At 41.0% G+C, this 27,271-nt stretch overlaps 1 protein-coding gene across 1 annotated transcript in view; it reads right to left on the minus strand.

Moving 5' to 3' along the window:
* Positions 1-27,271, minus strand: part of PIK3CA (phosphatidylinositol-4,5-bisphosphate 3-kinase catalytic subunit alpha) — a 1,902,358-nt gene that overhangs the window by 480,107 nt on the left and 1,394,980 nt on the right. The window contains exon 25 of the mRNA XM_044070443.1: positions 3,910-4,016. Within this exon, the coding sequence (XP_043926378.1) occupies positions 3,910-4,016 (107 nt within the window). The remainder of the gene's footprint in view (positions 1-3,909; positions 4,017-27,271) is intronic.

The following is a 27,271-nucleotide window of genomic DNA, read 5'->3' on the forward strand; positions in this document are numbered from 1 at the left end:
ATGATCCTCCTCATAACAAAATAGATATAAGACTAGATTATACAAATTTAAATAAAATACCAGAGTTTTTAAACATAAATATTCAGAAATAAATAACATTTAAAGAAATTAAAGAGAAAAAAAATTAAGGAAGGCAAAAATAACAAAGCTCCAGGCATACACGGAATCATTATAGAAATTTATAAATTACTTCCATCATCAGTCATAATAGTACTTCAGAGGGCATTAAATGAAATTTATATACAAGGCATTATTCCACCTTCATGGCGATACACATTGATTACACCTATTTTAAAAGAAAATAAAAATCCCAACTTGTGTAGTTCATACAGGCCTATTTCACTTCTAAATAATGACTATAAAATTTTTATGTCTATTCTGGTTAACAGGATTAAAAAATCTCTAACAAGTCATTAATGAGGATCAGATGGGGTTTATTCATAATAGACACACTCAAGACAAAATACAAAGAATTTTAACCATTACAGATCTCTTAAATAGAGACAAAACTGAAGCTTTAATAGTAACATTAGACAATGAAAAGGCATTTGGCTCACTAAATTGGAATTATCTTTTCAGAATACTACAAATTTATAATTTCCCCTCAAGATTCATTAATTTAATAAAAAACATTTATAAGGATAATCTAGCTTATGTAAAATTAGGCCCTTTCACATCAGATACGCTTAAAATTACTAAGGGTACCAGACAAGGATGCCCTATGTCACCACTGTTGTTTGCATTAGCAATTGAACTTTTTTCTTCCACTATTCGTCTTAACCCTAAAATTAAAGGTATTGAAATTACTAATCAAATTCATTCCAAAATGATGCTCTTTGCTGATGATATTCCACTCACTTTATTAAATTCATAAGAGTCACTATGTGAATTAAATTTATTAGATGAAAAATGTTATCACATCTCAGGTTTAAAGATTAATGCTTCCAAATCGAAACACATGTTATTCTGCTGCTGCTGTGTCTTTCGGCTTTTCCCGGTTAGGGGTTGCCACAGCGGAACTCCGGTCCGCTAATGATTGGTAGTTGATTTTTACGTGCAGAGTTACCAGCCCTGATGCACAACCTTCAACGAAGGTACGCCCATTCATGCACGTCTACACGCAGAAGACGCTCTAGCTGAGAATCAAACCGGACAGTGTCTTATTATGAGGCGAAAACGCTACCGCAGCACCACCACTGCACGTTATTACATAATAAAAATAATTCAATTCCTAACAAAGCCAATTGTTGGGAAACGGGTTTCTTCTCTAGATTACTTAGGAATTGTTTTATGTGAAACATTAGAATTAACTTTATCTACAAATCATAATAATATTCTGGGTACACTTAAATCATTAACAGTGAAATGGAATAAATTGCTCCTAACATTTGAAGACAGACTGCAGTTAATAAAGATGGTACTTCTCCCAAAAGTAAACTACATCGCTTTAGCAATACCTATTATGCCTAGTAAAAAAGTTTTAAAATAATTAAATAGAATCTTTAAGATTCCTTTGGTATCCCAAAAAAATAGGATTGCTTTCCTAAACCATATTAGACCCTGGGAAATCGGGGGGCATAAACTGTCCTGATTTAGAATCTTACATTAAAGCATCTATTCTTAAAACAGTTATAAATTGGAAAGAGCCAAAAAGTTTTTCCGCTTGGAAAACATTACATACTGCTATTTTTCAGGAAGAAAATAAATTAGCAAAAAATATACAACTGCTTGGACAGAACAATGTACTCTGGAATATCATCTGTATCAACTTACAATACAATTTCACCAAGCCTACTAACCTAAATTATATAAATTACATTTATAACACTTTCCGGAACTTCATAAACAATAATATTGAAATTAAATTATGGTTTCAGTTATTAACTCCTTTTAATATTACAAAAAACTTTGTTAATAACATTTCCATAAATACTCAACTCATGGAAAGGAAATAATTTCTCATGTTGGTATCAATGTATAGAAAATCTAACAGTCATGAATGTCAGTCAGATAATTAATACATTCAATCTATCAAGTAGTGACTGGGTAGTTCTCAATAGTCTGGCACCATATGTGCAATATATGTGTAGAACAGTAGAAAATTCTTCATTTAACTCCATACCTAAATTTATATTTTATCTACATGAAGTATTATACAGAGACTTTAATTGGACAAATTTAACTTCAAAGTTATATAAAATTATTATTAGTTACAAAACAAATTCTAACCAGAAATTTTGGAATTGTATCAATAAAGATTGTTCATTGTTGTTATCTAAGGAATCAAAAATAAACATACTATATTCTATTAAGTTAACTTCAAATATGCAAAGTTGGAGAATCTTTACATGGAAATTCTTGCATAGAGCCTTTTACACCCCTAATAAAATAGCTAGATTTAAAAATACTAATGAGGCAATATGCTGGAGATGTAATCTAAAATGTAATGCTGATTGGTCACATATTATATATGACTGTATTCATATTAAAAAATTTTGGGATGATATTGGTGAATTTCTGCAAGCCATTTTACTGACTTTCATTTTGTCAAAGTCATTAATTCTTCTAAATAACATTGAAACCACTACTATGAAAAAGAAGGAACTTTATCTTCTTTGGACTATAATGGCTATCTCAAAAAAATGCATCACTAGGAAATGGAACTCCTCTATCATCCCAACAATTGATGATTTTCTCACTCTATTGAAGTCAAGGAAATGAGAATCTTTCCAAAGAAATGGACTAACAATCCTTGGGAGAAAGTTCTCTCCCTAATAGAGACACTCAAAATGGACACAATTTTACCTTCATAAGAAAACAGGAAGCAAGAATGCAAGTTATAATTTGTAAATGCTTGTACAATAACCTTTATTTGTCTGTGTATCTATGATTGTATTCCTTTTGACTTTGTCTGACCTGAGGCTATTGTATATTCTGTAAATAGTTCATTCAATTCACTTTTATTTGATCTGTTATATTTACTATGTATTGTTTTAAAAAAAAACATTTTTTTTTCTGAATAAAATTATATGAACAAAAAAAAACGTATTTATAGGCAATGAGATGTGCTACACTTTAAACTTTTAAAATGTTGGTATGTTTAATAAGTTTTATGGTTGCATATTTTGTTATTTTTTTTTGTTTTTCAGAATGCCGTATTTATTTTTTTAGCTCAAGTCTATCACTTTATGAGGTTGTTTTTTTTTGGGGGGGGGGGGGCGGACGACTCGAAGCTGAAATACAATTTCAAAAATCACGCCTAAGCCTCTAGCTAAACACCTAAGAAAAAAGCATATGGTTTGCATGACAAGGTAAATCCTTTTAAGGATTAAACCCCAGCAGAACATATCAGGGATGAAGGAGAAACTCCTTACAGCAAATGAAGTGTGTGTGTCTCTCTCTCTCTCTCACACACACTGTGACTGTTGTGATGACTATTATCACACAGCCATACTATGTAATTGTGGATATCTTACTTTTTTGTAATGCTCCTAATAACTAGAAGGGTATCAGTAGTACCTGACAATTTGTAAAGCTGGAGAAGGGCAGAAAATACAACTGCAGCAAATTTTACAGAATCAACAGTGAATTAAATTATTATTTGATTGACAGCTATACAAATTACAAACTACTGGATTTACCTGATTACCTCTAAGCTGTACCAGCAGTGTTCTTTTGGCTATATTAACATTTATTAAATGAAAATAAAAAGACTTTCAGAAGATGATCCATTTTATTTTATTTTTTTTGCATCCATCATGTACAACTGCAGCTTTGCTTGTGGATTTCAGAGCTCTCCAACAATTACAAAATATCACAGTAAAACATTTTACAAAAAAAAGTACATTGTTCCCTAAGCCTACCAGGAAAATTAAGTAACATAATATAAATAAGGAAATTATAACCTACCTCAAATTTCCTAGCTGATGTGCAGGATTCAAAGGAGAGGTAAATCCCTGTAAAGCATCCATAAAATCTGGTCGCTTCATTTGTTCAACTAGAAATTTCATCTGTACCTGGAAGTGCATGGATAGACATGACTTAGGAATGTATTCATAGCACCCTTTTGTATTTGCACCTAAAATATGCAAAAGGACAAATACATGCAACAAAACCTGTACAAAACATAATTTGCAGAATGTTTGTTTCTTTAGACACCTTTTCTTCCATCTTTTTTGGCAGCAAATAGCACAAAATCATCATATGAACTTGTCAGTGTTTCTGGTTTTGCCTAAACAGTATCACATTTATCTGTGGACATTCAATGCCTGTGGGATTCTCTTACCTTTACTTTGGAGGTCAGGAAAAAAACATGTAGCTGTACAGTCTGAATGACAGAAAATGCAGTTGCAACTTTTAGCATAAAAAGGACTGATTAAATGTATTCATTTATTTGCATCTGTTAACTTTGAGACTTTTGGTTTGACACAAAGCCTCTTTTCAGCAGGAGCCCAGGAAGAAAAACTCCACACAAAGAGTATTTCGTGAGTAGCACATCAAAATACTTCATACATTATTGATAGATTTTTTTAGTAGACTCTAGAACAGAAGCTGCCATTAAAAAAGGAATAATTAGTAGGGCATATAAAACATTACATAATGACTGTACAAATCAACCAGAGGAGGTTAGAAAGGATTGGGAAGAGAGACTGGATAAGCGATTCACAAAGAAACAATGGGAGGATATATGTATGTCTCCCAAATATGCAACAAAATCTAGAAGATTTAGGATTTTTGCTTGGAAATGTTTGCATAGATATTTCTATACCCCACATAGACTCCAGAGACCTTTTCCTCAGGCAGACAGCAAATATTGGAGGTCTGATGGGGAAGAAAGAGGTAATTGGGAACATATTTTTTGGGAGTGTGGTGAATTGGCAAACTTTAAGGTTCCCTGCAGGATGCAGTGTCGGAAATGCTGGGTGGGCAGACTGGTCTGACGAGGGAGATGATTCTTCTGAGCTATGATACAGAATCAAAATTGCCTAGGCATGGTAAAGTCTTGCAGTGCCTAACATTGGTGGCTGTCAAAAAAACAATTACTAGAAAATGGAAATCAAAATCTAAACCAACTATACTAGAAGTAGTGAATATATTAACAAAGATAAAACAACTGGAACTCTGATCTTTAGAAAAGGGTAGGAGCAAACTACATAGGAAAAAAGGGAATTGTGGGAACAATACATGCAAGGGAGGAATGAGGTTTAAACGGCGACTGGACTTAAATGAGCTATGTAATGTCTGACTGAAAAAGATTGGGTAGATTATAAGTGATGTATAATGTTTGCAACTGGGAGTGTGTCAGTATGGTTTGTGATGTAAAATGTTTGCAACTAGGATTGTGTTGGTGTGGCTTGTTTTCATTTGTATAAATGTATGATTGCCTATGTAGTAAGTGATGGTTTAATAAAAATGTTTTCTGTTAAAAAAAAAAAAAAAAAAAAGCCAGGAATTGAATAATGTAATGTTGCTTAGGTTATATGATATATAGCAATATATGTGAAGTAAAATGTTTATGTTAATTACAGTGTGTTTACTTTTATATGAATGTAAATTTGCCTATGTCATAGGTTCATACTAGGCTATCTGCCCTAGGGCATTTATAAGCCTAGCCAGAGTGTGTTTGGCTTTCGCCACCCATTTTAAATTAATTTTGCTATGCCCTTTTTCGAGGTTAGTATACTGTGCCTCTGTCTAACAGTGACACAGAAGTGATACCCGGGGTAAACCTACAATCCCCCATCCATTCATCAAGATTCCTCTAGAAGAGGAGTCAATGAGGGACTCTGCCTAACCTGGACTGGGATTTTATTCCAGAGTGAAGGGAGCCTCTGGGTTATGAATCTGTCCCTCCAGCATGTCCTATTTATTTCAGTACTGAGGTTCAAGTCTCACGAGTGCGTAGCTCGATGGGATTTGGATTTTCTGAGGTGCATCATGTCCATTAATTCCGGGTTGGACATGGCTTTATATGTCAGGCACAGATCGCCTCTGAGCAGGCGGTATGCCACTGAGTAAAGCTGGAGTTTCTTTAACCGGGCAGCATATGGCATCTGTTTGAGCCCTTTGATCCTCTTGGTGAGGTACTTTTGGGGTCTTCCCAGTTGCTGCAGGTGTCTGGTAAGGTACATCTCAAAAGGGGCATTGTACTCAATTATGGGCCTGATGAGGGATGAGTAAAGAGGCACGATGACCTCCCCTAATCTAGATGTGAATCCCTTCATGATTAGGTGGGCTATATAAAATGTTTTTCTAACCACTTTGGCCATGTGGTTGTCAAATGAGAGATTGCTATCAACTTGGGTCCCCAGGTCCCTAATTACTTCTTCGTACTTAATGGATTACCACCTATGTGGTAATTTGTGGGCACTTTGTTTTTGCCAAAGGGGATGACTATACACTTTTTGGCGTTTAGCTTGAGGCCATGGCTCTGGCACCAGTTGTCTGTTTCTATGAGGCCCTTTTGCAGGATGCTTGTGTCGTCTGGAGAGTCGATTATGGCACCCAGTTTGCAGTCATCTGCGAACTTGGTCAGCCACAGTCCTTCCATGTTGGCCTGTACCTCCGAGAAATATATACCGAACAAAAGAGGTCCCAGGACTGAGCCTTGTGGGACGCCACTTGTAACTGGTTTGGAGTCTGACATGGCTCCAGCAATTCTAACCATGTGGGTTCTGTCCTTGAGCCAGTTTGCAACCCATCTAGTGACATAGGGGTTTATATTTAAGCTGGTGAGCTTATCTATAATGCCCGAGTGGGGTATTGTATCGAAGGCTTTTTTGAGGTCCAGGTAGGCTGTGTGGACCACCTTCCCCTCGTCAATGGCCTTGGTGACTGTTTCAAAGAAATCGACCAGGTTTAAGAGGCAGGATCTGCCCTTAACAAAGCCGAACTGGGTAGGATCCAGTGTCTGTAGGTCCCCAATATCTTTATTTATGAGGTCCATGATGATCCTTTCCATAGCTTTGCAGACCAAGCTAGTCAGGCTTATGGGGCGATAGTTTCCAGGATCCGTTGAGGCACCACCTTTGTGGAGAGGGACCACTGTTGCTGTACGACACTCTTTGGGTACATATCCTGTGGTAAGGCTGAGATTGAACAGTAGTTTTTATGTTTGGGTTTAGCTCTTCTTGGAGTTCATGTAGTATGCAGCCCGGGACACCGTCTGGTCCCATTGATGTTGTGTTTTTTTGCTTTGGAGAGGGCGGCTCTTAGCTGAACATCTGAGATGTCAGGGGGGCAGCACTCTGCTGGGATAGATATTTGCCCTTTTGGTGGGGGGGGGAGTTTGCGCTGAACCGGTCAGCTAGGATGTTGGCAATGTCTGTGGGTTCGGTGTATTTTTTGTCAATTCCCACCCAAGTTCCTAACATAACTAAATAAAGCCTTGTGATTATCCTTAGTGTCCTGTGCAATTTTTCTCTCGAAGCTGACCTTAGACGATTTTATGAGTGCCCATAGTTTTTTGCTAACACTGATCAGAGATGCCTTCCCTTTTTGGGATTTTGCTCTATCGTGTAGTAGCTTCCTCCTTCTATTGTATAGTTTGTTTATGGCTGGGGTCCACCAGACAGGACGTCTGCCTTTGGAGGATTGGGTCTTGGTTTTGTTTGGGATCGCATGATCCATGCATTCCTGAAGGTGTTCATAGAATGTGTTTATGAAGGATTCTGCGGTCTGGGCCGTATTTTCCACAGGCCGGGGGCTTTGAAGGATTCCACCTCGGTTTTGAGGAGTGTAAAATTTGCTTTAGAGAAGTTTTTCACTGTGGTTTTCTGGGCAGGGGGTGGGGTCGGGATGTGAATATCCAGTGAGATTAGTTTATGGTCTGATCTTACCAGTGAGGGATACACTTCTGGTCTGGGGCATAGAGTCCCCATGTTGGTGATGATCAGGTCCAGTATGTTTTCCCCTCTTGTGGGAGTGGTAACAAGTTGTTCCATAGCACGAGTTTATAAATTCTAGGAACCTTTGAGCTCGGGTGTTAGAGCTAGAGTAATGCTCCCAGTCTATGTTTGGGTAGTTGAAGTCGCCCAATATAATGGTGTTTGGAGAGACCTTCATATTTTCCAGTGTTCTCAGGAAGGCAGAGTGGGGTTCCTGGGTTTGGGAGGGTGGTCTGTAGCAGGCTATAAACTGGAAGGCAGTTTTACCTACTGTTAGTTGCACATGGATAGTCTCTGATGCTTCGTGCTGTGCCACCAACATGGAGGTGAGGGTATCTTTGACGAATATTGATACTCCCCCTCTTTTGCTGGTTCGGTCCAAGTTTTGGGGCCGAAAAGCATGGTATGAGGTATAACCTGGTAGTGCTGGGGTGCTCTCAGGAGCCTTGAACCAGGTTTCTGTTACTGCACAGATATCGATGTTCTCCATGCTAAGGAAAGTTTCGAGTGCATGCATCTTGAGGTTTAGACTTCTGGCATTGAGTAGCATTATTCTTAGTTTCTTATCCCTTGTGATACCTATGGAGGTGGGTTTGTCTTTTGAGCCTTGCCTAAAAAAGGCACTATGGGGGTAGCAAGAGCCTTTGCCAATATCCGAAAGCCCAGGGGTGACAGGTGCAAGCCGTCCCTAGAGAAGCATCGTGGCTTGTCGAGCATGTCATCTCAGGCTGACAGGCATTTGATCCCCTTTGAATGACACAAATACTTAAGCCAATTGTTGAAATTAATCATCTTGTCTTCATATTGTGGCATCATTCTTGGTGAGGGTAAGATGCTACTCAAGGTCAGGGTCATACCGGCCTGGGCTACATGCTCAGAGAGCTCCTCTATGTCTCTTTTCATGTAGTCCAGGGAGGTACGTCTCAGGTCATTCACACCAACATGGACAATGACTGAGTCATATTTGTACTTGCCTTGGAGTGACCTGAGTGCTTGTGTTATGTGGCGGATCCTAGCGCCTGACAGGCAGCTCACCATGACCTTCTCCTTGTTCAGCCTGGTGAGCGGGACGTCAGTGTGCCTGACGATAGAGTCAACTATTACAAGTGTATCAGGTGTGTTGTTTAGCCTTAAGGGCTGTGACTGTTCAGCACACTGGCTTTGTGAGCTATGTGTTGCACGTGTTTTGTTTTGGGGTAGCGGTTGCTTGGGTGTCTGCTTTGGAGGTCTCTGCTGCTTAGGCAGATTTTTATTTAGAGCCTCCGAGTATGTTTTTGTGTGTTTATGTGTTTGGTTTGCTGTCGTGGTAGGTCTGTGTGAGACTGGAATTGTAGTGAGTGTGGTTTCCTTCTCCTCCTGACTGGTTACGCCAGTACTGAGTTGAGAGAGCTTAGCCTCCAGTTTGGCTATATGGTTGCATCTCTCACATGTGTTGAAATTTGTTGGGAGGAGGAGAGAGTTGTCTGTGTGAGACTGGAATTGTAGTGAGTGTGGTTTCCTTCTCCTCCTGACTGGTTACGCCAGTACTGAGTTGAGAGAGCTTAGCCTCCAGTTTGGCTATATGGTTGCATCTCTCACATGTGTTGGAATTTGTTGGGAGGAGGAGAGAGTTGTCTGTGTACATGAGGCAGTTGTAACATTGCCTCAAGATTCCCAGATTCACCAGCTGGACTGGAGAGGAGATTGACAACTGACCTTTGGACATGCTAGAATAGTATTAGGAATTCCTTTATAATTGAAAAAAGGGCCAGTGGGGAACATGGTATTCAAGGGGAGTTTGTGAGGGTGTAGTGCTTTTAATTTTTTTAGTGCTGACTTATATAATTGCTTTAGTGAGCAAGTGCCAGGTAACCTAAATGCAATGTGTTACAGGTAACTTAAATGCAAAAACGACAAACAGTAACTTTCTTTCAATTGAAACAAGGAAATAAGTACAGTGAGCAATGCAGATATCACTAGGGATCCACAGAAGCACTGAAAAGCCACGTTTTAGATGGAATTAGCGTTTCAGGGAGATAAGCAAACAAGCATACAAACAAAGCTAGATTCAGCAGGCCTGGATCTAGTCTATGCTAAAGCAAACAAGGTGTACCAATTTCAGTAAGAAACAGTTCAAATATGCAGGCACTATAAGCCTTTAACCAGAAATTCCCAGCTCAGAAGGGCAGAGTCCAGCCTCTCCTGCCACAAGAGTGCAGACCACGAACCTTCTTAATGTAAAATAACTGGCCTGAAGCCCAAGTGCTTAAACCAGAACTAATACACTTTTAGAATAACAGACACTGAGCCCTCAATCAGCAGTTCCCAACTTAGAAGGATGTAAGCTACCTGTCCTGCCACCACAGTGCAGGCCACAAATCTTCCTAATGTAAAACAATTGGTCTGAAGCCCAAGTGCTTAATCCAAAAGACTTAGAATGATAGCTACACTTTAATCAAGTTACTACCAAGCAGTAATAAATACAATTGAATACTTTAAAGAATGCCTGGATTAGTGCTTAAGTTATACAAACAAAGCTAGATTCAGCAGGCTTGGATCTAGTCTATGCTACAGCAAACAAGGTGTACCAATTTCAGTAAGAAGCAGTTCAAATATGCAGGCACTATAAGCCTTTAACCAGAAATTCCCAGCTCAGAAGGGCAGAGTCCAGCCTCTCCTCCCAGAAGAGTGCAGACCACGAACCCTCTTAATGTAAAATAACTGGCCTGAAGCCCAAGTGCTTAAACCAGAATTAATACACTTTTAGAATAACAAACACTGAGCCCTCAATCAGCAGTTCCCCACATAGAAGGATGCAAGCTACCTGTCCTGCCACTACAGTGCAGACCACAAACCTTCTTAATGTAAAAACTGGTCTGAAGCCCAAGTGCTTAAACTAACAGGCTTAGAATGAGTTACACCAAGCAGTAATAAATACAATTGAGTACTTTTAAGATGACGCAAAAGCAAAATAAAGTAGGAAGAAACACAAATACAGTAAAAGCAGATATATATATATTTTTTTGAGTGAGCAAATGAGATGGGCCCAGGAGGAGTATCCAAGTGCAAATTTACAAGAGGGGCAGGCAGTTTCAAAGCCACCAAGATTAACACCAAGACAAAAACAGGGAGAGTGGGTGGGAACCTACTGAAAAATAGAGTCACAACTTCCAGCTAGATATTCCTCAAAGCAACACAAACAAATTACTTTAAATCGTGTATTATTTGATAAAAGTGCAGATAATAATTTACTTAGCTTCACTTATGCGTTCAGTTGATTGCATGCAGGTCTTAGTCGGCCAAAGCTCACAGTTTAAACAGAAAATAATTCACTGTACCACTTGTATAAGACAGAAACTGAATAACAATGAAGGAAACTACCCCCAATTATCACTGGCTATGCAGGTTTTTTAACAAGCCTTAACTGAAAATACCACTTGTATAAGACCTACTGAAAAACAGAGTCACAACTTCCAGCTAGATATTCCTCAATGCAACACAAATTACTTTAAATTGTGTATTATTTGATAAAAGTGCAGATAAAAATTTACTTAGCTTCACTTATGCGTTCAATTGACTGCATGCAGGTCTTAGCCGGCCAAAGCTCACAGTTTAAACAGAAAAAAAAATGTCATAAGTGATAATTCAATAAAGGTGTTTAGGAAAAAAAATACTTCATACATAATTAAGAAAAGTAGTATCTAAGAGTGAAACAGTTTACTAAAAAGTGATACCAATAAGTGTATGAAAAGCAGCACAATTCTTAAACTAAAGGCATTCGTGCCGGAGCATATTTCACATTACAAATGGTATCTTACCCCACTGGCAGACCAAGTATAAAATGGCTAAGATGTTAATACATTTTATGCTAAGCAAAACATAAGACACAGAGTACATGAGCAGTACAATGTATCAAACAGAAAAATCAATTAGTATTGTGTGTGCAGCAGGAAAAGCAGCATAATTATGAATGAAACCATGACCAGGGCAGAGGACTTCCAAGATGGCTGCACACTGAGTAACAGCTTAATTATAGCTCTCCCAGTGTGAAAACAGAAAATTAGCAAAACAAAAGCCAGTGGACCTAGATTTCTGGATACATTTTAGTGACTGGCTAGCAAGTGCACTAGTTGGATGCCAGGAAAAAAAAATACAGAGGACCCGAAGAAAAATCTGCTACAAAAGGTGAAAAAAAAAAAAAAGACAGACTGGGAAAAGTACTGTAGCTGTTCAGCAAAAAGCAATGCAAGCTCCACACATGACTGCATTAACTTAGAAGAAAGTATAAGGCAAATGCACAGAGACCTGGCTAAAATAAATGAAACACTGGTGGAGTATATCAACAATAAAAAGCTGGAAAAAAATGGAAGAAGTTTTAAACAGATATTCAGATAAGGTGATACAACTGCAAAACTCAGACATCGAAATGAAGAAAAGGCTGGCTGAATATGAGACTGCACAAGAAGAGAAGTTAAAAAAATACAATTAGAGGGCAGAGCAGGGGGGCATGTGCTCCTGTTCATGCCCCCCCAGCAGCAGGTGTATTACATTATAATTTAGTGGGTGGCTGGTTGTTTAGTCAAAAGTATAACGAATGTCTGTGGTTGTTTTTATTTGAAGAAATAGTGTTGGTCCACATCTGATGAAGTAATTAAAAACATTTACTTGTGGAGTTGTCAAGGAACGTTAATGTGTTGTGGTTCACTTGAATAAAACTGTGGTACTATGCTCTGTGGCTGAAATTTGCTTCTTTGGGTACCATGGACGTATTATACCTCTCAACCATACCACTCAACCTCTCACACAATAAATCTGGACAGAGCCAAATATGGACAGATTTTAAATATTGCTCTTATAAACTTAGAAAGTCAATAAGGTTGCCATTAGGTTTACGTACCTCTCGACCAAAGCAGATCAATTTTACGCTGTTAAGCAGAATGTACACTTTTTTTTTGGTAATTATTGCCAATTGTCTTTTTATTGTACTTTGGAGCTTTTCTCCCCGGGTCTTGGCTGAAAATGGACTTTTAGTCCAGTTGAGCCTCCCTGGTGAACAAATGTCAAACAAAACAAACAAATAAATATTATGCACTTTATTATGAGTGCACGATGGCTGGTCTGTGGAAAATGGTCTTACATGAAACCAGTCTTTGGTGCAAAAAAGGTTGGAGAACGCTGCTCTAAAGCATATGCTCTAATCATGTCGTTAATGCTTGGAAAAGTACTCAGGAGAGGGGAAGAGGAGGGAGAAAAGTAAAAATTTTTTTTCTTAACAGTACTGCTTAAATAGTGCATGATTTTCTTTGTATGACAAAGTAACATTTTTTTCATTTATTTTTAAAGATAATGGGGATATTAATGTAAATAGGTGCTCATGTGTTTCTTTTTTCATCTCTCTTTCTCCTTGTTCATTTTTAAGAAATGAAGGCAAATAGTGTGTTTTTTCTCATTCTTGCATAAGAGAATGACTGTGTTAAGGCCATTAGCCTAATCTAGTAACAAGTTTTAACAGAAAGCAAATAAATGAAAAAGAATATTGAATATTATAAGGCTTTTTTCTTGTAAACAGTTTTGTCTCTGGTTCTCATGTCACTAGCAGACAATCTGATAAAGAGAAATGGCTTGGGGAAAATGTTTTCTGAAAACATTTAAGTGTTTTCCCAGCTGAGAGAGCTATAAAGATGAGACAAAACCAGACAGCACTTTAAATGAACCAGAGGCTTTATCATGCGTCTTAGCATGGATAATCTTTCAATTAGGTTAGCTTGAGTCGGTGTGTGGCTGTCAGTTTGGAACATTTGCTCCTATTAGCAGGGTAAAACTTCAATATTTTAAGATGTACATAGCTGTGTGTGTTATTATTAAGTCAAGTGGATATTGTGTGTGTGTGTGTGTACTTTTGTTTGAGGGTTTTCAGTACAATACAAAAGTTCTGTAAGATGTGACATAAGCTCAAATGGAGAGCTCAAAAAACAACTGCATAAAAGATTAACCCTCCAAACAGTAAATGCATGTAACACAAAAAGCTGGAAAGTACAGTTGTGTACGCTTACCATAAATGTAGATGTTCGAGTGTATTCACTGTTGCAGTCATCACCTGTGGGTTATCCCTGCTGTGGTAGCCCTCGGCCGGCCCAAATACCAGAGTCAATGTTTTTCTGCGTCGGCTGCTGTCATTTGTTGACTGATGTCAGGTCATCGGTGCTATAAAGCAAGGCAGCCAACACCATTACATCAGTTTTTCTTCCCCTAACCAGTCAGAAGCCCAAGGAAATATGGTGAAGTGGTCCTGGTGGCTAAAAGCCACCATAAGAAGTTTATGTCTCCCTATGGAAAGAGGATATAAGGGGAAGGGGAGGGGACCAGGACTGCAACAGTGAATACACTCGAACATCTACATGTATGGTAAGTGTACACAACTCTACTATGTTCTTTGTGTTTCACTGTTGCAGTCATCACCTGTGGGAGGATTCCCAAAGCCGAGAAGAGGGGTAGAAGGATTAGTTAGAGACCTAGGCATGGGTAAGCATGTCCTGCAGAACTACAAAGGGAAACCCTGCCCTATCCTTTAAGAAAACAGGTAGGTGATAATGCTTTGTAAAGGCAGGAACAGAGGTCAAGGTGGCAGCTTCCAAGATGTCCCTGGTGGGAAGTCCACTGAGGAATGCTGTGGAAGTGGAGGCTGCCCTAGTGGAATGGGTACGAATAGACACAGGGGGTGGTTTCTCATGTAATACATAGCAGAAATGGACACAGTGTGATATCCATTTGGAAATGGTTTGCTTGGAAATGAGCTTCCCCTCTGCCCCTGGGGCAAAGCTGACAAGAAGTTGGTCTGTTTTCCTGAAGGCTTTAGTACAGTCCAGGTAGTATCTGAGCTGTCTGTGTATGTCTCGCGAGTGTAGAATTCTTTCCCCCTTGTTTTGAGGGTTAGGGAAGAAGGGGGGTAGACGTATGGCCTGGTTGAGTCACATTAGATACCACCTTGGGCATAAAGAAGGTGTTAGCCATCAGGGAGACCCTGTTGGCATGGAAAATGATGAAGGGCTCAATGGCCATCAGTGCCTGAAGTTCTGAAACTCTTCTAGCTGAGGTGATAGCTAGTAGAAAAGCAGTCTTCCAGGAGAGGTATTTCAGTTCTGCTGAAGCAGCAGGTTCGAAGGGTGGTACAGTTAGTTTTTCCAAAACATAATTCAGGTCCCAGGCTGGTGTGGGTAGCCTTCTGGGAGGTCTGATATTAGAAGACCCTCTGAGGAGTTGTTTAATCAAAAGATGTGAAAACAAGGGCTGGTCTGTATCGAAATGAGCTGAAATGGCTGAGGTGAAGAGAAGGAGAAGCCACTATTACGAGTAACTCCGGTAGATAGTCCGGGATAAGAGGGATGGAAGGTTGTGAGGAACTACCCCCTCTGGCCTGGCTCCAGGATCAGAATCTTTTCCATTTCCCTGCGTAAGAGTTTCTGGTGCAGGGCCTTCTGGCCTTTGTAATAATGTCTCTGGCCTGTTTGCTTAACAGGGAGCCCTTGTTTGCATTTAGAGTATTAGCCATGCTGACAGTCTGAGAGTCTGCAAGTCTGGATGCAGCATCCTCCCCCCCTCCATCTGAGTCAAGAGGTCTGAGATCAGGGGAAGCTGCCTAGGAAGCTGTGATGTCAGGCTGCGCAGTAAGAGGTACCAATTCTGTCTGGGCCAATCTGGCGCAATGAGGATGGCCTTTGGTCTCTCCTCCCTTATTTTGAACAGTACCTTGGGAATAAGAGGCAGAGGAGGGAATGTGTACACAAAGAGGGAGTTTCCAGGGGAAGGTCAAGGCATCCACTTTTCCACGCTAGGTGGTGATACTCCCTTTTACAGAATTTTTTAGCTGGTGGTTGAGGAGCAAAGCAAAGAGATCCACCTCTGTAGTTCCCCACTCCTGAGTGTTGTAATTCAAGCTCTGGTAGTGACCGACCTGTACACTTGCAAACTGCTTCTGCTACGGGCTCCACGGCAAGAAAGACTGATGTAATGGCATCGGCTGCCTTGCTTTATAGCAGTGACGACCTGACGTCAGTCAACAAGCAACAGCAGTCAACATAGAAAGACATTGACTCTGGTATTCAGGCCAGCTGAGGGCTACCACAGCAAGGATAACCCACAGGTGATGGCTGCAACAGTGAAACATGAAGAACATCTAGGCATTTAACAAAAAAGCTGTTATATATAAAAGGTGTGAATAACTTCTCAAGAAGATAATGCTTTCTATAATGTCTTTAAATGTTAAGTGTCTCAAAGACAAGTACAAAAATGAAACAGTAGTTAACTATAATAAAAAATGTAGCATGCAAATAGCTATACTACAGGAGACACACGTGGAAGGAAATGGTGTAAATTTGATAAAGAAAGGTTTTCATGTTGGTTACTCAGAGGAATACCTGGGGAAAAGAAAGATATAAGTACTTATATTAATTGTAAGAGTGGCTCCAACAGTAATAGATGAGGATAAAAAAAAAAAGACAATAATGGTAGATTTGTAGTACTTAGGGGCTACTGGCAAGGGAGGAGGATTACAGTGGCATGTATATATATGTATATATTCCACAGAAAACTGCTACAATGGAGCGTAAATAATTCTGGGAGAAATAATCAGCTTTCAGTAAGGAATATTAGTTATAGGTGGAGACTGGAATTTGATTTGCAACAGTGAAGATGTATCTTGGGGGCCCAGAAGGGAAAATATAACAAAGGAGGGTAGATTTTTAAAGAAATGCATGAAAATATATGGCATGGAGGATGTGAATTCAGTACTAGGAGTTTGGAGTGAATTTAAATATTATTCCCCAAGATACAAAAACTGGGCTAGACTGGACAGAATTTATATTTCACAGGAGCATGTGCATTTAATTGAAGGTCTTCATACACACGCAATAAATATTTCAAATCATGCATCAATAATAACTAAAACAAAAACACAGGGCAATGAAATAAAAATGAGACACTGGCACTTTCCCACCTATTTGTTGAAAAGAGAGGAATTTAAGGAATGAGTAGTTGAAATTATTTAGGCGCTATTAGAGAATTAGAAGTTATGTACTCACCATAACGTTCCATCTGAGTAGGTACTTCATTTGTCTGCAACCTGTGGGTCTCAGATCCGACCTCAGATCCAACCGGCAGCTTTCCAAGCTTCAAGATCCGAGCTCCTAGCTCCTCCCCTCTACCCACAATCCCCTGTCACCACCACACTACCTCAGATCAGTTTTGCTGTATCACCTGAAAAAACCTGTAATAAACAGGTTCAGATATTCTCAAGAATCATAAAGATCCTAGAAACCCGATACAGGTTAGGGGGATGGCAGGGGGGGATGGTTGCTGACAAATGAAGTACCTACTCAGATGGAACGTTATGGTGAGTACATAACTTCTAAATATGAAGTAGTTACTTCATTTGTTCTGCAACCTAATGGGACAGAGTCCCCAGCTACCTAAACAAAGAAACCTGGGTGGTCTATGGGAGGATATTCCGAAGCACCGTGGAGCCAAAGGACGCCCTGCTTCTAGATATCATGTCCAGCTTATAATGAGAAATAAACGTATGAGCAGAAGACCAAGTGGCTGCTGAACATATGTCGTCCAACGGCATCCTGGACCAGAAGGCTGCAGAAGTTGCGATGGACCTTGTGGAATGTGCACGGATTTTAAATGGGGTTGTTTTGCCTGATGCCTTATAAGCCTGAGAAATACATTGACAAATCCAATTAGCCAGTGTCACTTTGGATATAGGTTTTCCCATGGATGAAGGAGCAAATGACACAAAGAGTTGATCAGCCTTACGAACGTCTTTGGTCCTGTGCAGGTAAAAACGCAACTGTCTATGTACGTCTAGTGTATGCAACATGTATTCTCCCTTATTTTGAAAATTTTTGAAAACACTGGCAGATTGATAGTCTGATTGATATTTGCCACAGATGCCACTTTTGGTAAGAAAGACGGGTTAGTCCTGAGAGACACTGTCATTGTGGAAAATAAGATAGGGAGGTTTCATGCACAAAGCTTGGAGCTCTGAAACCCTTTTAGCAGAAGTTATGGCCACCAAGAATGCTGTTTTCCAGGACAGAAAATTAAGGGGTACAGAAGCTGCAGGTTCAAAAGGAGGTTTCGTTAAGGCTTGCAGAACAAAGGTTAAGTCCCAAGGGGGAGTCACGGATTTCACTGGTGGCTTGAGAAGGAAAATGCCACGCAAGAATGTCTTACACAATTTTGTAGATGCTAGAGATCCTAATCAGTCTCCCACATGAAAATGGGATATTGCTGCCAACTGTACTTTTACCGTTGATGCACTGGCCCCTTGTTCAAAAATCATGGACAAAAAATCCAAGACTGTAGGAATCGGAACAGTAAAGGGGTTGAGACCTTGGCTGTTAGCCCAGATAGAAAATCGTTTCCACTTGCTATTATAGATTTTCCTGGTGGATGGTTTATGAGCCGCTACCAGAATAGTTTTCACTGGTGACGAGATACCGGGAGTCCTTGCCATTAGTGGAACTGGATCAACCAAGCCGCGAGCTTGAGGTTTACCAGGTTCGGTGTTGGGCACCCCGTTGGGTGCGATATCAGATCTGGAATGGGATCCAGGATTAAAGGGGAGGAGAGACTGTGAGACCGCAGGTATGGAAACCAGATTTGACGAGGCCAGAATGGGGCTATGAGGATAATTTTGCTCCCCAACTGTGCGGCTTTCTGAATGAACTTCGCCATGAGTGGAAGCGGGGGGTAAGCATAGAGTAGACCGGGAGGCCAAGCATGAATCAGAGCGTCTCTGGGGCTCTCCCCTTCTGGGGGAAGAATTGCGAAGAATTTGCTGCATTTTGTGTTTTGGGGGGTAGCAAAAAGATCGCAGCGAGGCCAACCCCACTTGTGGAAAATTTCCTTCGCAACTTTTGGATTGAGAGACCACTCGTAAGGACTGAGAATTACTCGACTCAATTTGTCCGCCAGAATGTTGGATCGTCCTGGAATGTGCGTTGCTATCAGAAAGCGGTTGGTGGATATCGCCCATTCCCAAACTCTCATGGCTTCTCGACAAAGAGGGTAGGATCTGGTTCCCCCTTGTTTGTTTATATACCAGACCACTGACATATTGTCCGTCTGTATTGCAATCGTTCCTAGAGGTAGAAGGTCTTGGAGAGCCTGCAACGCTAGAAGCACCACCCTCATCTCCAGAACATTTATGTGCAAGGCGGTCTCCGACAAGGTCCACGTACCTTGGACGTTTCTGCCCAAACAATGCCCCCCCCCCACCCTAGACGAGAAGCATCCGTGGTTAACATGGCCTGGGGGGGGATCACAAAGGGTCTCCCTTGCCTGAGTTCTGGGGAGTGAAGCCACCAAAGGAGGGATTCCCTGCAAACTCTGCTCAGGGGGATAGGAGTGTTCAATGGGTGGAGTAACAGTGACCATTGAACTTGGAGTGTCCACTGTAATATACGCATCCTAGGTGAACATGGAGAGAGAGGCCGATAGCCGCTGCCATCGAGCCTAGTGCTCTCAGGACTAACTCCGCCGGCGGAGCTTTGGTGCGAGGAAGAGCCAAAACCTGGAGTGAGAGGCTGGACAGCCTGTCCGAGGTCAAGAAGGCCCGAGAAGATCGGGACTCTAGCCTGGCTCCTATAAAATCTAATGCTTGCACAGGATGAAGAAAAGACTTCGGTATGTTGACTGAAATGCCCAAGCTGTCAGCAAGAGACAGCACATAGTCCCTCGCGGTACAAAGTTGATGCCTGTTGGTTGCTGTGAGGAGCCAGTCGTCTAGGTACGGAAAGACCCTTATGCCCTGAAGCCTCAGGTGGGCCGCAACCACTGCCATGACTTTGGTGAACACCCTGGGGGCTGAGGTGAGTCCGAACAGAAGGACCCTGAACTGGTAATGACTGGCCCCTAGCCGGAAGCGGAGGAACCTCCTGGACCGTCTGTCCATTAGAATGTGGTAGCACACGTCCTTGAGGTCTATAGAGAACATCCAGTCATTCTCCTGCATTAAGGGGAGAATAGATTGTAGAGTGACCATCCGGAACTTTTCTTTGGGGACAAACATGTTTAGGGCGGACAAGTCTAGAATGGGCCTGAGGTCCCCCGTCTTTTTTGGCACTAAAAAGAACCTTGAGTAGTAGCCCGATCCGGATTGGTCTGGGGGGACCCACTGGATGGCTCTTTTTTCTAACAAATTTGAAATCTTTACGGTCGCCGCCTCTCTTTGATTGGGTGGGACATCAGGGAGGCGACCACCTGAGGGAGGATGAAATAGGAAGGGAATTTTGTAGCCTCTGGATATAATTTGGAGCACCCATCGATCGTTCGTGATGAACTCCCACATTGACAGGTGCTTCATTAAACGCCCCCCCGACTGTCTCCAGAGCTGCACAGTCGGGTAAGCCCTCAGGGCTGCTGCGCGGGTCTCTCAGAAAAAGGCTCGCTAGACCCAAAGTTACGCGGTCCCCCTCTACCTCTGGGCCGGCGTCCACCCTGCCCTCCTCTGCCTCTGGAGGGCGCGAAGTCCGAAGCTTGATAGGATTGTTGAGACTTGCGGAACCACAGCTTCTTTTGCCCCCTCCGATTCCTTGAGAAGGAACGTTGGGGGCCCGAGAAGTGGGCTCCGAAGGCAGACAGCATCTTCCCGTCCTTCTCGCTTTGGACTAGTGTATCGCGTACGGTCTTGCCAAAAAGCGAAGAGCCGTCAAAGGGTGCATTCGTGAAGGATGCCTTGAAAGGTTCCGTGAAATTACAAAGACAGAGCCAGGCGTGACATCTTAAGACAACACCTGCACCGCTGGCCCTTGCGACTCCCTCCGTAGCATAAGACAGTAGCCGCATGGACGTATTTGAAATGGACTTGAGAGTGGCCATACATGTCGAGAACACGGTTTTGTCCTCGACCGACTCCAAAACCCGGATCCGGGTTGAAGAAGGAGAAATCGGGGCAAATATTGAAGCTGCACTCCCCCCCTGTGGAGGGGGAGGCAGGAGCACCCCCATCTGCATTTGGGTCTGCAAAAACTGACGCATCATCCTGTCCATATCGGCGTCGGAGAGAGACCTAGTAGATCTAGAGGAGGTCGTAGAGGCGGGCCTGGAAGGCCACCTCGACGACCTCGAGGGTGATAGGAGCTCCTCCTCCGGCTCCGGCGAGAAGGAAGGAGATCAGAGCCGAGAAGGAGAAGGTCCGGACACCCTCGGAGGCGATTCAACAGTTTTTGAAGGCAGAGCCGAGGGATGAGGCTCGGCTCGCCTCTTGTGTCTGTGCTTCTCTCTGTGCTTTTCCCTAGAAGGAGAAGACTGAACTTCCCTCATACTCAAGGCAGTAGTGGGAGGTTGAGTCCCAGCCTGAGTCAAGGGAATAAGGGGTGCCGAAGCTACCTGGGCAGCCTGCACCTTGGAGGGAGAGGAGGAAGAGGCCTCCTCCAGGGGAAGCAATCCCGCCAGAATAAGCCTGTTCCTCCTGTCCCTCACAGCCCGGGGTTTGAAGGCTGCGCAAACCTGGCAGTCTGAAGACAAATGGGCAACCCCCAGGCATATAACGCACTGAGTGTGGCCATCAGCTGGGGAAAGCTTATGGCCACACCCAGTGCACTTTGAAAAAATAGCTTTATGGCCTTCGGCCATTTTCCTGACATACACACTCACACGCCCAAATACCTAGGGGAGGATTAACTGAATAAAACGCAATCCCGAAAATAAAAAAGGGCAGAGAAACACTCTCAACACTCTTCTTTTTAACTTATTAAAGTTTTAAGAAAATTTCTTGAAAAAAATTCACTTCCTTGTTACTAAGCTCAGGAGCTCTTCTCAAGATGCTTGTGATTCAAGCCGCGGCAAAAACGATCTCAGGTAGTGTGGTGGTGACAGAGGATTGTGGGTAGAGGGGAGGAGCTAGGAGCTCGGATCTTGAAGCTTGGAAAGCTGCCGGTCGGATCTGAGACCCACAGGTTGCAGAACAAATGAAGTAACTACTTCAGATTATAGAATTTTCTTCTAAAAATACAGCTAGGGAGTGGGATAAAATTGACGTGGAGTTTAAAAATAGAGTGGAAATAAAAGAAAAGGAGATATGGTTAAGAAATAAGAATTATGTAGAGGGACTGACACTATCAAGTATTGCAAAACTGGGATTCTTACAGAAGAGGAGGACGAGGAGTAACTGCAGAATGCTCAACAGAAAATAAGGGATTACCTCGATAATATGCATGAATTTAGAAAGCTTGCAAAGCAGCTGTTTTTTGACGATAACTCTACAGCACAAAAAATTTTAGCTCAATGACTCAGGCAACAGAAAGTAGGAAGGGCCGTCACCAAGCGTAGGGAGCCTATAGCAAGGGATCCTGCAGAAGTATTAGAAATATTTTGGAAATTCTATGAAAGTCTGTATAAAGCAGAGAAATACAAAAATCAAGAAAAGGTACAAATGGAAATGATTATGGAAGAATTAAATATGCCAAGGCAGATGAGGCTCAATTAGTAACAGTTAGGACAGGAGGAGAGGAGATAAAAATGGTGATGTATAACCAATCTACAGGAAAGTCCCCAGGAACAGATGGCATTCCTGTGGAAGTTAGGAACTTAGGAGGGAAAAAACTGAAAGATTAGGAATTATTTTGTTTAACACCATTTTAAGAGGAAGAGAAGTACCAACATTCTGGAAGAAAGCGGTGGTAGCTTTTATACCCAATGAGGGTAAAGATCCATTAGTGCCAGCTTCATACAGGCCCATTTCAATACTAAACCATGATTGTAAAGTGTTTATGTCTATAATGGCTAAAAGAATAACAAAAGTGATGCCAAAACTGACAGATATGGATCAATGTGGTTTTGTGGAGGGGAGGCAGACATTTGAGCATATTAACAGATCAATGATGATGAAAAGGAAAGCAGAATGCAAGAAAATACCACTGTTATTAGTGGGTCTTGATGCACAGAAAGCATTCGAAAAGAGTAAGCTGGGACTTTATGAGCAGAGCAATAGAAGCATTTGCACTCCCTGATAAAATTATATGGTTGATTAAAAGGATAAATGAGGGGTCAGAGGCAAAAATTAAAGTGGTTGGGGTCCTCTTTGATAATCTTTGCTTGAGTAGAGGAACCAGGCAGGGTTGCCCTCTCTCCCCTTTGTTATTTGCATGACATTTAAAGCCACTGAGAAAAAAAAGAATGGATTCAGAAATTCAAGGGATATAACTGCCATGGTAGTCAAGAAAAGCTGGTTCTATTTGCAGATCTCATTATTTTATACCTGACAAAACCAGAAAGGGACATTACAGTGCTGTGGAACATACTGAGACAATTTCAAACCTTTTTGGGATTCAAAATTAATGAAACTAAAACAAAGGCAATAGTGGTAAATTATGTACCCACATATGAATTGATTCTGCAATTTCTGTAATTATCGGGACATGATAAAATGAAGTATTTAGGAATATGGATTAAAAATGATTCTGGTGTGGCAGTTAAGGATATATGGGAAGAGACTAAACAAAAGATAATGCAAAAGCTGAGAAAAATGGAAGCTCTGTTATACGGATATCAATATTAAGATATAAGCAGTTAAAATATTTTTAGTCCCTTTAAGTCTTACATACAGGTCAGCACATTTTTATTAACCAGAAGAGAAGTTGTGAATAGCAATTAATAAAGAGCTGAAGGATTTTATGTTGAAGGAGAAGATGGCAAGAGTCAAGTGGAACAAGCTTATTTTTCCAATAGAACAGGGTAGATTGGGATTACCTGATTTGAAGGAGTATTTCAGAACACAGTTAAGGTTCCTATACATAGCACAAGCAGAAAACTACATCTCAAAGTTGAAAGAGATGATGGTGAAACACGAGGGAAATTCAAAGAAACAAGGAGAGACTGGGATTTTGGCTGCAGACCTTTAAGTAGAATAACTATAATCATACAGAATATTATATTCAAAAAGCAGCAGACAGTATTCTAAGAATGAAACCAACACGGGAAAAGAGAAATGAGATTCTGCCTATAGGGATAACTGTAATTAGGGATAGACAATAGGCAAGAGGGAGCTAGAAATTATTGGAGAAAACTGGCAAAGAAACCAAGGTATGGTATTGGGAGCAAATAACTAGAGAGGGGAAAGGTAACAGAATGGGAAGGCGCCAAGAACGTATTTGGACTGCAGGTTAGAGATTGCCTTCCCTACCTAGGACTGATCTCACAGTATAGGCAAACAGAAAGAAATAGAGGGGGCCCTAAACAAAAGACCAGAACTGGTAGAGTTTTCAGTAGAATCTAGAACAGAAGTTGCTGTTAAAAGGAATAATTAGTACAGCATATAAAATATTGCATGATAACTATAAGAATCAGAGGAGGTAAGAAAGGATTGGGAAGAGAAATTAGATAAGCAATTCACAAAGAAACACATATATATATATATATATATATATATATATATATATATATGTCTCCCAAATATGCAACAAAGTCTAGAAGATTTAGGATCTTTGCTTGGAAGTGTTTACATAGGTATTTTTAATTAGACTCCAAAGAATTTTTCCTCAGGCAGACAGCAAATGTTGGAGGTCTGATGGATAACTGGGAACATATTTTCTGGAAGTGTAATGAGTTGACAAACTTTAAAGATTCCCCACAAACTGCTCTGCTGGAGATGCTGGATGTGCAAACTGGTGTAACTAAGGAAATTATTTTCTTGAGCTATGATACAGAAACATAATTGCCTACACATAGTAAGGCCTTGTTGAGTCTAATTATAATGGCTGCTGAAAATGCAATTAGTGGAAAATGGAAATCAAAGTCTAAATTAACTTTACTACAAGTAGCAAAGACAGTAAGAGTGATAAAACAAATGGAATCGGGATCTTTAGAAAAAGATAGGTGCAAATTACATAGGAAAAAATGGGAACTGTGGGATCAATATATGCAGAGGAGGAATGAGGTTTAAAAGGAGGCAGGACATGAACGATCTATGTACTGGTTGACTGACTATGACTGGATATAAGTGATGTACAATGTTTGCAGCTAAAGTTGTCAGCATGGTTTATTTTTGTTTATATAAATGTAAGATTGCCTGTGTCATACATGAAGATTTTTCTTGCTTGAAAGAAAAAAAAAAAAAAAAAAACTTGACCAGGGCTTGAATGAAGTGATCATCCAGGTAGGGGTAGATGTGAATGCCCTTCGTCCTTCAAAAAGCAGTGAGTTGAATCAGGCCCTTTGTAAATACCCAAGGTACAGTTGACAACCCATAGGACAAGGATATGAATTGGTAGTGAGTCCCCAGGTACACATTACAAGCCACAGGACAAGGATGCGAACGGGTAGTGGGGCTACCTGTCTTGAACTCAGGAACTACCTGTTTGCATGGCTATGGGCTGTTTAAGTAGGCATTCTTTAGGTCTAAAGTCACTAAAAAGGTTTATGGTAGGATCAGGAGCAAAAGGTTCCATAATGGCAGCATCTGGAATTTTGGGAATGAAAATAAACTTTTTCAGTTTGGCAAGATGCAGAATGAATCTCAAGGATCCTTCTTTTCCTGGGATGAGAAAAAACTTGGAGTGGAACCCATTCTTTTTTCTGGGACCCTCTCTATGGCTTCTTGAACTAGATTGTTCTTTACCTGTAAAGGCATTAAATTGTTGCTGATCTTTTAGGAGAAGTGGAATGCCTAAGAACTGTAGTTTCTTTTGGACCTGTTGCCTGTAACCCTTTTTTATGATCTGCAGGATTCACTTGCCTTGTGTGATGTCTTTCCTCACACTGTTTAGTAAAGAAGGCAAGCCTGCCTCCTGTTCTTCATTGGAATAGGAACAGAAGAGGGCTGAGGATGGGGTAGGGTTAGGATGAGATTTTTTGGTAAAGTAGGAAGAAGGTGCTGTTCGTAGATGAATACTATGCTAACTCTCCCTAAAGGGTCATTTTAAGCCTCCCCATCACCCAAGATCAGAATCAAATCCATACTTTGTATCTATGAGGCAAGAACCTTAACTGTTATGCCAGACTCTCTAAATCATAGCTGCTCCCCCTGGTTTTCATGGACCTGAGTGCACTCTGGCCTGCCTTTGCTGTCAAGCTTGCCACTTCATACCAGACCTACCCTTCTTCCTTTTTGGGCTTTGGTCTTGCCTAGTTTGGAATGCAAAATTCAGCTTTTGCTGGGGTATTCTATGACATACCTGTGTGAAGGAAAATTAAAAAGGTATTTTGCAAACTGCATAGTTTTCCCCTTCACCTCCAGCTTCTTTAACACCTTCTCTGCAGGGGGGGGGTCCAAGAGAAGTTCCTTATCCAGACGGGAAGCCAGCAGCTCTGCTTTCACATGCTCTGGAAGGGGCTGAGAACAAAGTCAGGCATATCTCTCCTTGCTATGAACCCCAAAGTAGATGTCCAGCAAGATACAACTACAACAATATAACCACATTTTATGACGTGCACTGCAACCTTAGAACTGAAATTATGTAGGTCAGGCATCTCCTTTCCAAAGCCCTTAACTTCTACTTCCTTTGCCTTTTGTCTCAAATGATCAAGGAGAGAATCCTGAAATTTTAATAAGTGGGACTGTAATGAGGGGTCCTAATGGCCAGGGCTAAGGTCCAAGTTTTGTTTTCTCAAAACTGATGAGTATTTGACTCATCCTGTCATTGAAAATGGGTTTCCTCATTTGTAGCAACACTGGATCCCTTGATGGACTCCACAGCCACCACTGTTAAATCTGAAACAGGATTTTTATACAAATGTTTGTGGCAGTCATGCACTCTACAAAAGTGGTTTGGTTTCCCAGAAGCAGGGTACTGTACTATAAAATGCATCAAGCAGGACTTTCAAAACTAGAAAGATGACCAGAGGTCTTGATTCTGGTAGGCCAAGAAAATGCCAGTACCTGATCTGCTCCATGGAGAACTCCTTAGATTCCCATTTGACTATCAACTTCATCCTGGGTAGAGGTTCTGTAAATGGGAAATTCCCAGGTAGTAAGGATAAGGAAAGATTATCCTCAGTATCAGATTACACATAGAAGGCTGGAGATATTTAGATTGCACAAGACAGTTCTACAAACTCTGAATCTCGAGTACCTGACTCCCTCTGAGAAGGCTCCATTTTCTTTTAACATACGGCAGAAATGCAGCTAGGGAGGGATGAAGGCAGCAGCCACCCAGGAAGTAAGGTATTAGAGGCACAATCAGCAGAAGCATGTTGGTTGGACTTGGTAGTGTATTACTTCCCATACTAGCATTTCTGAATGCCATTATGAAAATGCTGTTTTTGTCATCAGGACTGAAGCAAAACACATGCTGCAGCACATGTGTGGTGCAATTTGCAGCAAACTGCTTGCAACAAATGTAGCACATAGTTTATGACAGTTTTAAACTAGAACAGCTTTTTGTTTTTTTTTTTTTTTTGGGTGG

Source organism: Protopterus annectens, chromosome 4.part1 (assembly GCF_019279795.1).
Source record: "Protopterus annectens isolate FY-2018-M chromosome 4.part1, PAN1.0, whole genome shotgun sequence".
NCBI lineage: Eukaryota > Metazoa > Chordata > Ceratodontiformes > Protopteridae > Protopterus > Protopterus annectens.